The sequence below is a fragment of the Gadus morhua genome, chromosome 16 (assembly GCF_902167405.1).
Source record: "Gadus morhua chromosome 16, gadMor3.0, whole genome shotgun sequence".
In the NCBI taxonomy this organism is placed as follows: domain Eukaryota; kingdom Metazoa; phylum Chordata; class Actinopteri; order Gadiformes; family Gadidae; genus Gadus; species Gadus morhua.
The window spans coordinates 6245865-6259902 of NC_044063.1; the positions used below are offsets into that span (position 1 = coordinate 6245865).

At 47.8% G+C, this 14038-nt stretch overlaps 1 protein-coding gene across 2 annotated transcripts in view; it reads right to left on the bottom strand.

The window, feature by feature from the left end:
* yap1 (Yes1 associated transcriptional regulator) overlaps positions 1-13793 on the bottom strand; it is a 28715-nt gene extending 14922 nt beyond the window's left edge. Inside the window, exons 1-4 of one of the 2 annotated variants that reach the window (XM_030381164.1) lie at positions 13138-13792; positions 11826-12061; positions 1914-2032; positions 757-870 (exon numbers count right to left, since the gene is read on the bottom strand). In XM_030381164.1, the coding sequence (XP_030237024.1) occupies positions 757-870; positions 1914-2032; positions 11826-12061; positions 13138-13341 (673 nt within the window). In that variant the 5' untranslated portion in view covers positions 13342-13792. Of the gene's footprint in view, positions 1-756; positions 871-1913; positions 2033-11825; positions 12062-13137 lie in introns of both variants that reach the window. The other variant, XM_030381165.1, reaches the window with a different exon arrangement.
* Positions 13794-14038: the final 245 nt, after the last annotated feature.

Here is a 14038-nt window from a genome sequence, read left to right on the forward strand (position 1 = left end):
GTGTGTTGGGGGCGGGGGGGAGCTGAAGCGTGAGTGAATCACAGTGACATAAGCAGGAGAGAGAGAGAGAGAGAGTTCTCTCACCACATTCACACAGAGGGATTAGCCCATTCCCATGGTGGTAGAGAGAGAGAGAAAGAGGGAGAGAGAGAATATGAGAGAGAGAGAGAGAGAGAGAGAGAGAGAGAGAGAGAGAGAGAGAGAGAGAGAGAGAGAGAGAGAGAGAGAACACACTGTTTACTTTTACCTGGGTCTGTCACTGTTCAACCAACAACGCACACAGCTAGCCTACTAGCTTGCTGTGAAACTATCTGTGTGCATTGGATTAATGTCTTACTCAGCTGTTGCTGAAACACTATAAACGACCAACAAAAGGCCAGGCGCCATGTTTCCGCGGTTACGACGTCTCAGGCGCAGGCTAGCGAGGAGATGGGAGTGTGTTGAAATGTGCTTTTAAGAAAATAGGGGTTTGACCTAGCGAGTCCCAAAGATCTCTCTGTATCAGGAGAGGGATTTGTATGCAAATAGGGCTAGATGTTTTTCTGGAGTGAAAAAGTACTGATTTAAGTAAATATATCAAGATTTTGACATAGGGCAAAGCTGTGATTTGGATTCTTAACTTTTACAACAGAACCGTACTCATGAGTAAATATTACATTAACTACAATATGATCACTTTCTTTTTCAATTTCAGGTCTCTCTAAAAAACCATGAAACCCTATCAACAATGCAAACACGAGGTGTGGTGGAGCGTACCAAAGCGTGAGTCGAGGCGGGGGTCCAGCCAGGAAGTGGTCTTGTTCTTGTGATTAATGTAGTAAATTTCCCCCTCTGATGTAATGGCCTGTTCCCAGCCGTCGGGAAGCGTACCTGTGGGTCACCCAGACAGATTGGACAGTTAGTTTAGTCCGGGACACACAGGCAGAATGTCTTCCCTCTGTAGGAAACCTTACCCTACAATTATAATCTACTTTTTGCCACTTAAAATTGGAAGTGGAATCTAGCAGATGTGTGTTATATTAGTCCGAGAAACGAAGGCAAGCTATCAAAACAAGGATTGTTTGGTTTTTATGTTAATAAACGTTCTGTTGTATTTCTTCAACACATAAATCACGTGGACTTCAAGCATATCACAATGGGATTTTGTTTTTGTGTGTTTGCTGTGCTACACTCCACGCACACACGTTTCAACAGCTGCTACGTTGTTGTGTAAGCGCAAGTGACTCCTTCAACTAAATTGCCGTTAATAATTATTAAATTACCACCACTCTGCTAGAAAAGAAACATGACATTAGGGGGGAGAGGAAACACACACACACGCGCACACACACACACACACACGCACACGCACACGCACACGCACACAAAAGACAGGAAAAAAGGTGAAGCGCCCCAATCCCTGTGCTTGGGAAAGGCTTTGTAAACGTGTCGGGCAGGACCGGTCACGTCCGACGCTAGGCTAACCCCCACCCAGGGCAAATTCCAAGCAGTCCCACGGAATAGCCCCACGCCGGGCCTCTGCGACGTGTATGAACTCAGCCCCCCCCCCAACCCCCTTCCTTAATATCTCAAGATCATAAAGACTGGGGGGGCTTGATCACCGGTACTTATGTTTAATAATGATTATTATTATAGACCTGTTCACCTTTTTGTCAATGTGATATATAGGATATACTATATTTTATGTGAAACAGGAGGGCAACCAAATGGTATATGCAAGGAGTTAGGAGACGCTAGTGATAAAACTTTAAAAATAACTTAAATTGTTAAACAGTACAGGTTGAAAAACCCCCTCCAAGATGCCCGAACAGGCATGCTTTATGTATTCGAAATTTGACGACCAACAGTCCTAATATGGGCAACGCTCTTCCTGTCGAACTTCACGGCTACACACGAGCGTCTGCATCACGCACCAGTGGCTGGGTTCATGAGGTTCTGTTGGGGGACGGGCACGGTGCTGGGGGGCGGGGCCTGGTTCATCTGCAGCAGGGCCTTCCGGGGGTCCTGCCACGTGGTCGACTGGTCCAGGTGACTGAAAGACAACAACACAGCGACACAACGTGAGGTGACGTCGAGGGGACAAGACTGACTCTGCTTCAGTTGGTGTGCTCGACTCCCAGCGGTGACAGGTATGGGTCGACGCCCTCCAATGTCCTGAGTCAGCATCCCTGATCAAGATGCCTTGAGATGCTTTTAATCTGAATTCACTCCAAACCCAAATGGATAAAAGCATCTGCTTATAAAAATACTAGTAGTAAATGGTCATTGATTGACTCAGGCTTCAAGGGTTACCCACCGTGACTACCAATTGGCTCAATTAAGGCTTTGTGCCATCTTCTTAATCTTCTAAGTCTTCTAACTTAACCCATCCTAACCTCAACTGACCCGTACTGGCAGATGTAGCCAGTAAGCTAAGACGTTTGTTCTGCCGGCTTGACAAAAGGACAAAAAAAAAACGATGTACATGTAAAAAAAAAGAGGTATAATGGTAGAATTTCCATACATTTCCCCTTAATAACACGGGTAAGAAGGTTTAATGTTCAGAAGGTGGTGGAGGAGGTGTCATTGAAAACAGTGGATGGCCGCCCAGCTCTTTGTTGCCGAGGACATTCATCACCAGAAACCAGTGACCCGGAACGTCAACCCATTAAAAACGTCAATAATGACTAAAACTTTTTAGCAAACAATCAACACTTTGCTGCTTTTGCCCCTACTTTTTCTACATTCATCCCATGAGAGACATATCAACGATCCACCCGAAAAGGAAAGCAAAACCAATTCCTTAAAAGAAAGTTTGAACAACTTCAGACACAGTTTCGCCCATCTAATTACGTCTTGTCTTGACTGGGAAGGAGGAGGAGGGGTTGCTGGGAGAGAGGAGGAGGGGAGTGGATGGGTGGGAGAGAGAGAGAGAGAGAGAGAGAGGGAGAGGGAGGTTGGGAGGGTGGGTGGGAGGGTTGCGACCAAAGCATTGTGTAGCTCTCTCTGAAGGCATTGATAATTAGTGCTTTGTTGGTTCTTGTTGCTTGATCAAGACGGAAGGCTAATACAGGAAAGTCTCTCTCCCTCTCTCCGTCTCTGTGTCTCTCTACCGCTCTATTGAGGAGGGGAGGGTTAGGGTAGGGTGGGGCCGGGGGGGTTGGGGAGGGGGGTCAATCCAGGGGCTCCAGGCAGGGGGTCCCCCCTCAGCTTTTTTCCTGGAAGCGGCCTGGACACTTTGGAGTGCGAGAGGCTTCAACAATCCGGCGCCACATTTACAAAGCTTTCACCTGCCGGACAAAGGGCCTGTCTGAGCTACGACCTCCCAATCCACGCCATTCAGCCCCCCCCCAACCCCCAAACCCCCAACCCCCCAGCCCCCCCGTTTAAAGGGACCTCCGTCGTCTTTAATGCAAATGACACCGCACACCGTGCGCTAATGGGGGGGGGGGGGGGGGGGGAGCGGTACGGCACCGCTCCTCGCTGATTTGTGCCTCAAATCAAAATACAGAAAATAATAATTACACTCTTACGAAACATTCCAGAACAGCTGGAGAGAGAGAGAGAGAGAGAGACAGAGACAGAGACAGAGAGAGAGAGAGAGAGAGAGAGAGAGAGAGAGAGAGAGAGAGACAGAGAGAGAGACAGAGAGAGAGAGACAGAGAGACAGAGAGACAGAGAGAGAGAGAGAGAGAGAGAGAGAGAGAGAGACAGAGAGAGAGAGAGAGACAGAGAGACAGAGAGAGAGAGAGAGAGACAGAGAGAGAGACACAGACAGACAGAGACCCAGAGGTTGGAGGGCCACTGTGGTAATCCCAGGCTGTTTGTCTGCTCGCTCTCCCAAAGAGATAGAGACAGACTGACTCAGCACTCTCCCCCTTACCACACACACACACACACACCCCAAACACACCCACACCCACACCCACCCACACACACACCCACCCACAAGCCCATTTTGAAGCCTCTTGTTTATGCTTTACTAATCAAAGGAGTCCCCCCCCCCCTGAATCACCACACACACACCTCCCCCCAACTAGCCTATTCTCTCACGCACAACCACACACACACACACACACACACACACACACACACACACACACACACACACACACACACACACACACACACACACACACACACACACACACACACACACACCAAGCTGTAACTGCTCTCTGCAGAGGGGCCCCATGAGACAGGTCACGGGGGGGAGGGGAGGGAAAAGGGGGGAGAGAGAGGAAACAACAGCGCTACGGAAACAGTCCCGGGCGACCCCATTGGCTGTTGGAGTTGCTGAGGTCCTGTTACACTCCCCGGAACTCCACCCTCTTTTTAGCTCTTCCAACTCAGGAAACCATCCCATTTACAATGGTGGGTGGGGGGGGGGGGGGGGTGTCCTGCTAGACCCTGACTTGTTTCGATTGGTGCTCCAGGACTCGAAGATGATTCCTATTGGAGCAGTGTGTCTGGAGTCGGAACCACAACACAACACTGGCCACATTCTAACCAACGACTCCCCCTCCCTCCCCCCCCCCCCCGCCCCGTTATTATCGTTATTATAATAATATCAGTATCACAGAGAACAGATAAAAGTTACAAAACAAAAAAGGCTGGAGCTGAACAATGGTGGAGCGGGGGACGCACAAGGCTGGCTGTGTGTGCGACAGAGCAGAGATAAAACACCAGGTGCCCGAGCCTCTCCCCCACAGAGCCTCCCTGTGTGTCCGCAGTCGTCGTCGTGGATCGCTGGGCGACGAGGAGTGGTAAATGAGTGACCAACGGCCGGTGATTCATCAGCCAGTTTTAAAGACTAAAACATAATCCATTCACCATCTTCAAAAGTCTACCGCCACATTACTGCGCTGCACCAACCTCAAACATGGCCCCGCAACCACGGCAACGGCCACGGTAGTTTCCCTGAAAAGTGACTGGTTTTCCCGAGAAAGTCGGAACCTGGCACGTTTTATCCCCGGCCGTGCATAACATAAAACGGTCAGCCGCGGGTTTAAGGGTAAGTCTATTGATTACCCAGGCAGATCCTTAAAAAATAGCCTTAGTTTCACTAATCAGATTATGACATTGAGAGAGAAAGCCGGTTAAAGAACAGCTAGCTTACTACTAGCTACTGACTTGGCGCCTAGCCGTGCTAGGTTCCCTCAGCCCTTTTCTTCCCCTGGCCACGAGCAAGAGCAGTTGCGATGAACCAACTGCTACCGTTTACAGGATTTTAATCTGAGGATTAAAAAAAAAAAAGCCCAACCCATTGAGGAATCCTGTTCCTAGATAGAATTGTGATAAAAGATGGTTTGGTAAAAAAAAAAAACAGCACTCATACCTTTTTTGGCAGCGAAACAAAGAGAGGCCTCTGCCAGCAGCAGGATAGCCCACCAACTCGTACAGTTATGAAGTTGCCGAAGTCCCACACAGACACATCAACTGATTATTCCTGCCTTAAAGTGTGTGTGTGTGTGTGTGTGTGTGTGAACGGAGCAAGTTCCTACGTGACCCCTGGGCACAGCCCCGCCCTACGCTCCCTGTGTTTGTGTTTACATGTCCTGCTGATAAAAAGCACAAAACCTCCGCAGGATAGCCAGACCTAACAGCCACGGCCCCCTACCCTACTACCCTACCCCACCCCACCCTCACACCCCCATCTAATCACCCCTAGGGAAAGACAGACAGACCAAACTGGTTCCAGCTTGTTGTGGTTTCTTGGCTATGGTTACATATCTGTATGTTATTTCGCTTTGGCCATTAGGGCTGGGCTGGGTCAAAGGGTGGGCCATGACAAAAATATATGGTTAACCGAAAAGTTGTTCAAATATAGCCACGACCAGTATTTTTGTACGACAGCAATCTAGCACAATAGTGACAGTAAAAAAACAAATGGGAATGTGTGGCTTTGTGGGAATTTAGGAATGAAGACTCAATTTCGACCCAAAACCCAGACTCTCCATTTGTTTTCTCTGTTAAAACGTTAACGATCACAAACACAACTTCTCGCCTGGTCATAGTTATAGGGGAACTTTTTGAATGAAGCGACTTGACAGAAATCATCAAAAGCACAACACACACTTTGAATGCGTTTTTTTAAAAAAACAACAGTTTTCTTAAGGGTGGAGGAGGGGACTAAAAGCAGCTTGGTGAGGGAGTTGTCGTTCCTGGGTGACAAGATAGATTGCGATCCCCCCTGACTGAGCTGGAGGCATGGAGCCTGCAGCTTGCCTTGCAGAATTCTCCCCCAAGCTGTCATTACTGTGGCTTGTGAGGGGACTCGATCCACCAGCCACTCCGCGTCTCTCTGAGTGATGGCCCAATTATCAAGGTGCTGTTTATTGTGGCAGTGTTATTTATAACGCCACATGTGCAAAGGGGTCGTGGGGGTGGAGCCTTCACATAGAGGCTAGGCCTGATGTCACTAGGTTTACTGAAACTGATGTGGCAAGGCAAGTGTCTTCTTGAGACACAGACAGACAGACAGACAGACAGACAGACAGACAGACGGCTTAACAGCGCTAATCAGTTCCGGGCCGCGCCCGAGCTGCGGGTTCCAGGCGCTGATTTCACGAGAATTCAGGAGTTATGTGCGAGTGGCGGCAGTAAAGCACAAATAATGTTGAATCGGGGTTGGTCTGAACTGTGGAGTGTGTATCATAGACACTACACATGATACATTTAAGCCAGCTGATGCCGTTGTTGTTGTTGCTGCGAGAGAGAGACGTAAACACGAGAGCCTCGGGTCATGGAACCACAATGACTTTCCCGCCACTTCTCGTGGCGGGAAACTTGTTTTTCTAGCGATGAAAGCGATGGCCATGCCTGTGTGGTGTAAAACGGCACGCTGAGCACCACTTCCAAGAGGTGCTGGTCGTACAGAACTAACAAAAGGAAGCAGATCAAAGCTGGTTTGTTGTTAAACTCAGACTGAGCGCAACATTCGCCAGACCATAATAAAAACAGGGGTAAAATGTTGTGTGTGTGAGAGAGACAGAAAGAGACAGGCGGACAGACATTGAGTCATAGAGGAAGGTTCCCCGGCCAGGGACCAGGATAAAAAGTGGGCGGAGTTTCCAGGAGGGAGAACAGATCTCGTCACAGCTCTGAAGTAACGATGACGACGATGAGGAAGATGTTAATGATGATGAGACCTCCGCCCTGCCCTATCGGGGTTTTCCGGTCGGGTGGCTGCACCTCTGTGACCCCGGCTGTGGATTTAGGATCTAGCCTTTGAAGTGGCGCCCGCTCTCGCCTTCTCTTTCCCCTTCTTCTCTCCCTCTCTCATTGGCCCCTTATCCTCATCATTACCAAGCAGGCCAGTGATTCAGCCGTGATTCAGCCGTTCAAGACAGTTTATTTACGGTTTTTCAGTTGCTCAACACAACCCCCCCCCCCCCCCCCTGCACGCACACACTAGTTAAACAAATGCAGAACTCAACAGGCTGACCAAGTGGTTTAAAACAACAGCTATAAAAGAGTCGTGTTTGAGCCCAACAGACATTTGGCGCAACGACGTGCCCCTGAGCAAAGTGTTAGGGTCGGGTCAATGCAAGGTGAAACTTTATGTTAGGTGGATCCCAACCATCTATCTGTCCACCTCAGATAATACATTACTTCATGATGGATGAAAATTGAGGTGATCTGTCTATATATCAATCAAGGTGTCCTAGTGCTAAAATAAAGCGTGTTCACAAATGCCACGCCCCCAGAATACAATGTTTACTTTCTTTTTTTAGATATAGATTATAGATTGATTAGATTAGATATATGCCTAAGCAGGAGACAACGAAACAAAGCAATGTGTCAGCTCCGTTATCTGACTGCAGTTAGCCTGGCTTGTGTGTGTAGCAACGGTGAGGTGGCGGTGAGTGGGGGGCCGGTGAGGACCAGATAGAGGCACTCTGTGAAGATGCCTTCACTGACAGTGGAGCTATTGATGTCTGGAGAAGGTGTCACACCAGGGCTTCGGTAAACACCAGCTTTCTCACACTCCCATTTGTGTACTGAGCTGAACAGGAAGGGGCCTGTGTGTGTGTGTGTGTGTGTGTGTGTGTGTGTGTGTGTGTGTGTGTGTGTGTGTGTGTGTGTGTGTGTGTGTGTGTGTGTGTGTGTGTGTGTGTGTGTGTTGTGTGTGTGTGTGTGTGTGTATGGTCAATAAACCAGAAGTTTGACAAACACAAAGTTTCTCCAAATGAGGGTGGGGGGGGGGGGGGGGGGGGGGCTGCAGTACCATTTGTGAGGTCCCTCAATTCAAAACAGCTTCAGATAAAAACCTAGTTAGCATATTTAGCAACTCTAATTTCCGATGTGTGGTTCGAAGCTTAATTGCCAGACTAGATGAGGACTCGAAAACACTGTAATTACAAAGTGATGGTGGTTTTGTTATAACGTAGCTACAGAACTGAATTGTTGTGCAGTTTAATGGCAGGTTGGGGAAACAAAGTTTAAATGGGGTTAAAATGGAATACACAATGCTAGATTAAGTTAATAGACACAACAACAATGGCATTGTAGTTTATAGAGCTTTATTCTCCTGCAAGCTCTGTATCCTTCGGATAAAGGCTACTGCTATCCTATGGTTGCAGAAATAGGCTACACTAGTAAACAGTGTGACTAGTGCTTTGGAGTATATACTTACACCACTTCCTGAACATCTGTTGAATGAGGAGGACAAAGTCCTCCATCCCCCCCCCCCCCCCTCCCACCCTGAAGGAAAAGATTAGTGTCGACCAAGACTATCTGGGACCACAGCAAAGCACAGCAACTATTGGAGAACAAGCTAGATTAGCCTAGCACAAACTAGCACAGCACAAAGAACGTCAGCCACCCATGCGCAAAGTTGCATGGCGTGAACTACATTAGCCTTGCACAAACTAGCCTTGCCTAGCAAAAGTGAGGCAACAAAAAATTTGCCCGGTCTAGTAAAAACTAGCATAGTCTAGCAAAGACTAGCAAAGCGCAAACCAATAAGACTAAATCGACCTATCAAAGACAAGTTATCTAACCGTGACAGCCAAACAGATATCAATACATTAAATATCAATATAATTAAAGACACAAATAAAAAAAAATAGTGTAGCATTTGAAAATAGTGTAGCATTTGTTGTCGCAAAAAGACTACCAGCAACAACAACAGACTCATCCCCAAAGAGGAGTTAAAAGCAAACCCCCATTTAGAGAGCACAATGGGTTGTCTAATGAAGCAGTGCTACCTGGCCCCCGAGGTCACATGGAGCCCTCTCACCCCTCTAGAAGCCTGCTCTCTGCTTGGGACCGACTTCCCACAGAGACAAGCTTCATTCAAAGCTCCATTTAATAAGCCCCCGGAAACACTGATTACCCCCCCCCCCCCCCCCCCCCCCCCCCCCCCTCACCCCTCCTGCTCCACTGGTGTGTCTAAATTAGAAACCACCATTAGTGTATGACCCAGCTCTAGAGAGCCCTTCCCCCAACCCTCTAGTTCTCAGTCCCAGGCAGGGGTGACCCATGTCCTCATATCCCCCCCCCCCCAGATACATGGACCAGAGTTACGGGAAGACAAGCAGCAGGGATAGCCCAGCACCCAGACTATGTTGACCTTCTCCCAAACTTCTACTTCTTCTTCTTCTTCTTCTTCTTCTTCTTCTTCTTCTTCTTCTTCTTCTTCTTCTTCTTCTTCTTCTTCTTCTTCTTCTTCTTCTTCTTCCCCTTGTTTTATGAAACTGGCTGAGGGTAACCTGAGAGCCTGAGGCGGAACATTACCCCCCCCCCCCCCCCCCCCCCTTTCTTCATTCAGGAGAAGAAAATAGACGGTTCCCCCCAAGCTCAGGATCCAGAGATCATGACACAGCCACAGCACTGAAAACACCCAAAAACCACTCCAGTTCCCCCGCGTCTGTCTCGAAACTCACCAGCCGCTGAAGTACGCCGTGAACACATCTAAACACCCCCCCCCCCTTCTCTTTCCCACCCCCACCACTACCACCATCTTAAAACTCCCATGGCAGCCATTTGTCTATTTTTGGAGGGCTCACATGAGTCTCAACAGACCTGCAGTGTGAATAAAGATCACTGTTTCTGTGCCGGGACAAAGGCAGGGCTCCCCCCAAGCCCCCCCCCCCCAGCCCCCCCTAGCCCCCCCTAGCCCAGCCCAGCCCACTTCCCCAGCCTCTGCTCTAGTCATCTCCACATGGCTGCCATTTAAAGTCCAGCAACACAAAGGGAGGGCCACGGTGCCGTCATGGCCCCTATTCAGCCCCGTCCCCAGAACGGAACCTCGCGCTCGAGCCACGTCAGCTCCGCAGCGCCACTCTGACTCACCCCTATATTCACCCCCTCACCCCACCATTCAACCCCCCACCGTCCCTGTCCTCCGTCCCCCCACCACCACCCTCCATTCACCACCTCAACAACCCCACCCCTCCTCCTCCTCCCCCCCTTTATCCCCTCGCTGCCAAAAATCAGGGCTCATGACTCATATTCAACCAAACAACCGTGAGAGAGAGACATAGAGGGAGAGACCAATATAGAGAGGGAAGACAGAGATAGAAAGATAGAAAGAGACAGAAGCTGAGGAAGACAGAGAGAATCCGAAAGAGGAGGAGAGAGGAAGGAGAGGGAAAGTGAGATTCACAGAAAAAACGACTTCTGACAGAGAGAAAGAGATAGAGAGAGAAACAGGGGGAATCCACAGTGAGAAAGAGAGAGTGAGATAAAAAAAAAACTGAGAGTGAGATGGAGAGTTCAGCTTCTGCGTTTCTGTCTTACAGCCTCCTCTCCATGTGTGAACAAACGGTACGAACCCTGACAGCGGCGGCGGTCACCTGAGTGAAACGTGAGCTACCTCTTCTCCTGACCACTCCCGCTGCGTGTGTGGGGGTGGGTGTGGGGGTTGTAGAGGGGTGGTCAGTCACTACACCACCAGCCCTCCCTCCCTCCCCAGTCCAACCTTTGTACCATCTCAAGAAGACCTCCCCTAATAACACACCAGATGTTCCCCAGATGTGGGACCTGCAAACATCTGGTTTGCAAAGCCTTGCCTTTTTTATTTGAGCCAATTTCTTTATAAGTTATATTCTTTTGGTGGGGTTGCCAAGAACCCATTGTCTATAAAGGCTCATATTTGGGCTGACAACTGACATTTTCTATCTTGCCCAAGGATAAATATTGTCTTTAGGAGTTCTCCAGATCCATCTCTATCTCTCAATGTTAGGGTGTACGTTGATCTTATTTTGAGGACACAGAGAACTGTTGACCTCCAGGCAACACAGGAGAATTATTTAAAGATGCTAATAAATAAGCATAACAAATGTTGAACTGTCAATAAACATAAAAACAAAGCAACATCCCGCTTCACATGCTGGCACTTGTCTGTGACAAAAAGTTCTGTACATGAAAATACGACCTTCATTTGCAACTACAGTCTCCGGTAAAAAACGCAAAAGTTGTGTTTTGGCTGGTGGTGGTGGTGGTGGTGGTGGTGGACAGACAGACTACTTCGGAGATGAGTTTAGCAGAGCAGTGAGTTCGGCGGCGGCTGGGACTGCTACAGTGCTCCTTTGTTTGGACTGAAATCTGAGCTCTGGAGAAGGAGCAGCGAGGAGCAGCGAGCTCAGGGCTCCTCTCCTTCTCCACGCCACCAAATTTAATAACCCACCGTTTCACAACGGAAACTTTCCCTTCTGAGTCTCGCCAACCTCGACCAGTATGCTTTAAACGATTGGAAAAGTGTATATGTTTAAGGGATGTTTCAAAATAAAAGCGTTTTTTTTGTATTTTATTTCAAAGTAAAAGCGCTGAAAGCGTTATTTCTTTTTCATCATTTTTGGTTTCTGATTTGATTAAAGATGCTTTTTTAGCAAACTCACTTGAGGAAGTATCTCTGTCCCGAGGCGGTCTTGGCCATCTCCCATCCAGGGGGCAGGGGCACGTCATCGGGGATCTCGTACGAGGACTGGCGGTGGTGCTGTGGAGAGGTTCCTGGGGGGCCCAGGACCGACAGGGCCCCCGGAGTTACGGCCCCAAGCTGCAGGGAGGCCGGGGACGAGTGGGCCCGGACGTGGTGTGGAGTCAGGGCCCCCGCGGTGCCTCCGTCAGTGCTGGCCTGGGGTTAGGGTGGGTGGGCGGGCGGGAGGTGGGCGGGGGTGGGCAGATTAGAGATAGGATAAATAGTTAGCTTGAGATTCTCGTCTACGGGGAGGGTTAAGCACGTTAACTGGGCAGTACGACCTTTTGTTGTGCTTTGAGTCACTTTAAATGTTGTCTCCGGGGTTTAATCGCAGAGCAGCTATTGAGAGTTGTGTTTACTGTTCTGAAAATCCCGATCTGGGATGAATAAAGTTTATACTATGCTATTTTTTTTATATGCTTACATAATTACATACGTATATATACATATATGTATCGTTTTTTTAAATATTTCATAAAATTTGTATACAGATATATTCGATATTTATGTATATTTTATACATTTGTAATATTTACGTATATTAGATGGGATCAATTTTAAGCAAAAGAAACACTGATGAATTGAAGTTAGTACAGGGGCCCCCACTCCCAACTCAAGTCTGGGCCACTATGAAGAGCGCATGCGCAATTCGACCAAACTTCACAAGGATCACAGACGAAAAAGAGGAGAGAAGGAGGGGTGGGGGTAAATAGGACGAATAATGCTGGCATCATATGATGTCGCATAAACGATTGTTTTCAGTCTAAAAAAAACAAAAACATCGTTCGGGAGTCGCAGTCGATAAACTCACTTGAACTTACAAAAAACGTCCACAAAAGTTGTAAACAAATGGGCTTTCAATGGATCACTGTTTTGTAATTATGTTCTTTGCATAACATCAAGCTCACACACGTAACGAAAACCAAAAGTTTGACAATAAGGCCTACTCACAAACTTTTAATTAATTTTGAAAACGGATATTTGTCGGTTAAATTCTACAGGCTACTTTTCTCGGGCTTATAAAGTGAAGTGTGTCAAGGCCTAGGCTTAAACCAGCGAGGTTTTAACAACCGGAGAGGTTTTATCCTACCAATTGCTCTTAAATGCATTTGCACCTCTAGCTGACTTGTTAGTTGTAGTTAATAACTAATATCTAAATTAAGATTTGTGGGCCCATGTTATTTCAAAGAGAGGGAGAAATGGAGAAAGGGGGACAGACGGTGTGGTCTTACTTGTCTAGAGTGGGACTTGGGTTCAGGCGGTTTGAAGAAGGAGTCTGGTAGTTTCCTCATCCTCATGGGTACAGAGGGGGGAAGGATCGTGTTTTTCGGGTTCATCACGGCGTTGAAGAGCGCCTCCAGGTCGGTCTCCGAGTCCCCCCGGACGTGGACGATCTGGTGGCCGGCGGGCGGGTTGTGCTGACCCTGGTCCATCATTCGGGCGAGAATGGGGTAAAGTTGTGGAGGAAAAGCTTCAAACCAATCCAAACTTTAACGGAGTAGGGAAAAGGAAAAAGCTAAGGAGCGATCGGTCGGCTAAAAGTTATTCCATGTCATCTTTAAAAAAAACGGAAAAGGCTGGTTTCTTTTCGTTTTTTTCTTAGTTTGATCAAACTATTCGCTAGTCAAAGTGTTCAGCGACAGAATACGCTTTCCTGTTGTTTTTCGAGCGCATAATTAAAACGCCACAAAGCGCATAACCGCTTCTAACTCATACCTACATACACTTGTAGAAAAAATACATATAAAATGCCAAACAAAATAATCCCAGCAGTTGTTTGATTCCAACTTTAGACTGTTATTGACTGTGTCTAAATAAGATACATGATAAGCGAACGCAAATCACTGCCACTCACTAATCGCAAAGTTTTGTTTGAGTCTAAACTTTGGGCAGGACGTCAAAGTTTATGAGTCACCGCTGTAGGGGCGGGGCTTAGAGGCTTTAAAGGTACAGTCTTCCCGGACGTCCCATAATGGCCAAATGGACTCAGAGACCCAATTAATTCAGTGTCTACTTAATAATATCACCCAGTCATAATAAGGGGTTTTCCGGGCTAAAATAACGTATTGTTACTTATGTTTGTGGTCAATGGGTCGCTAATGTTGATCTCAATCATCAATCACAATCAAACTC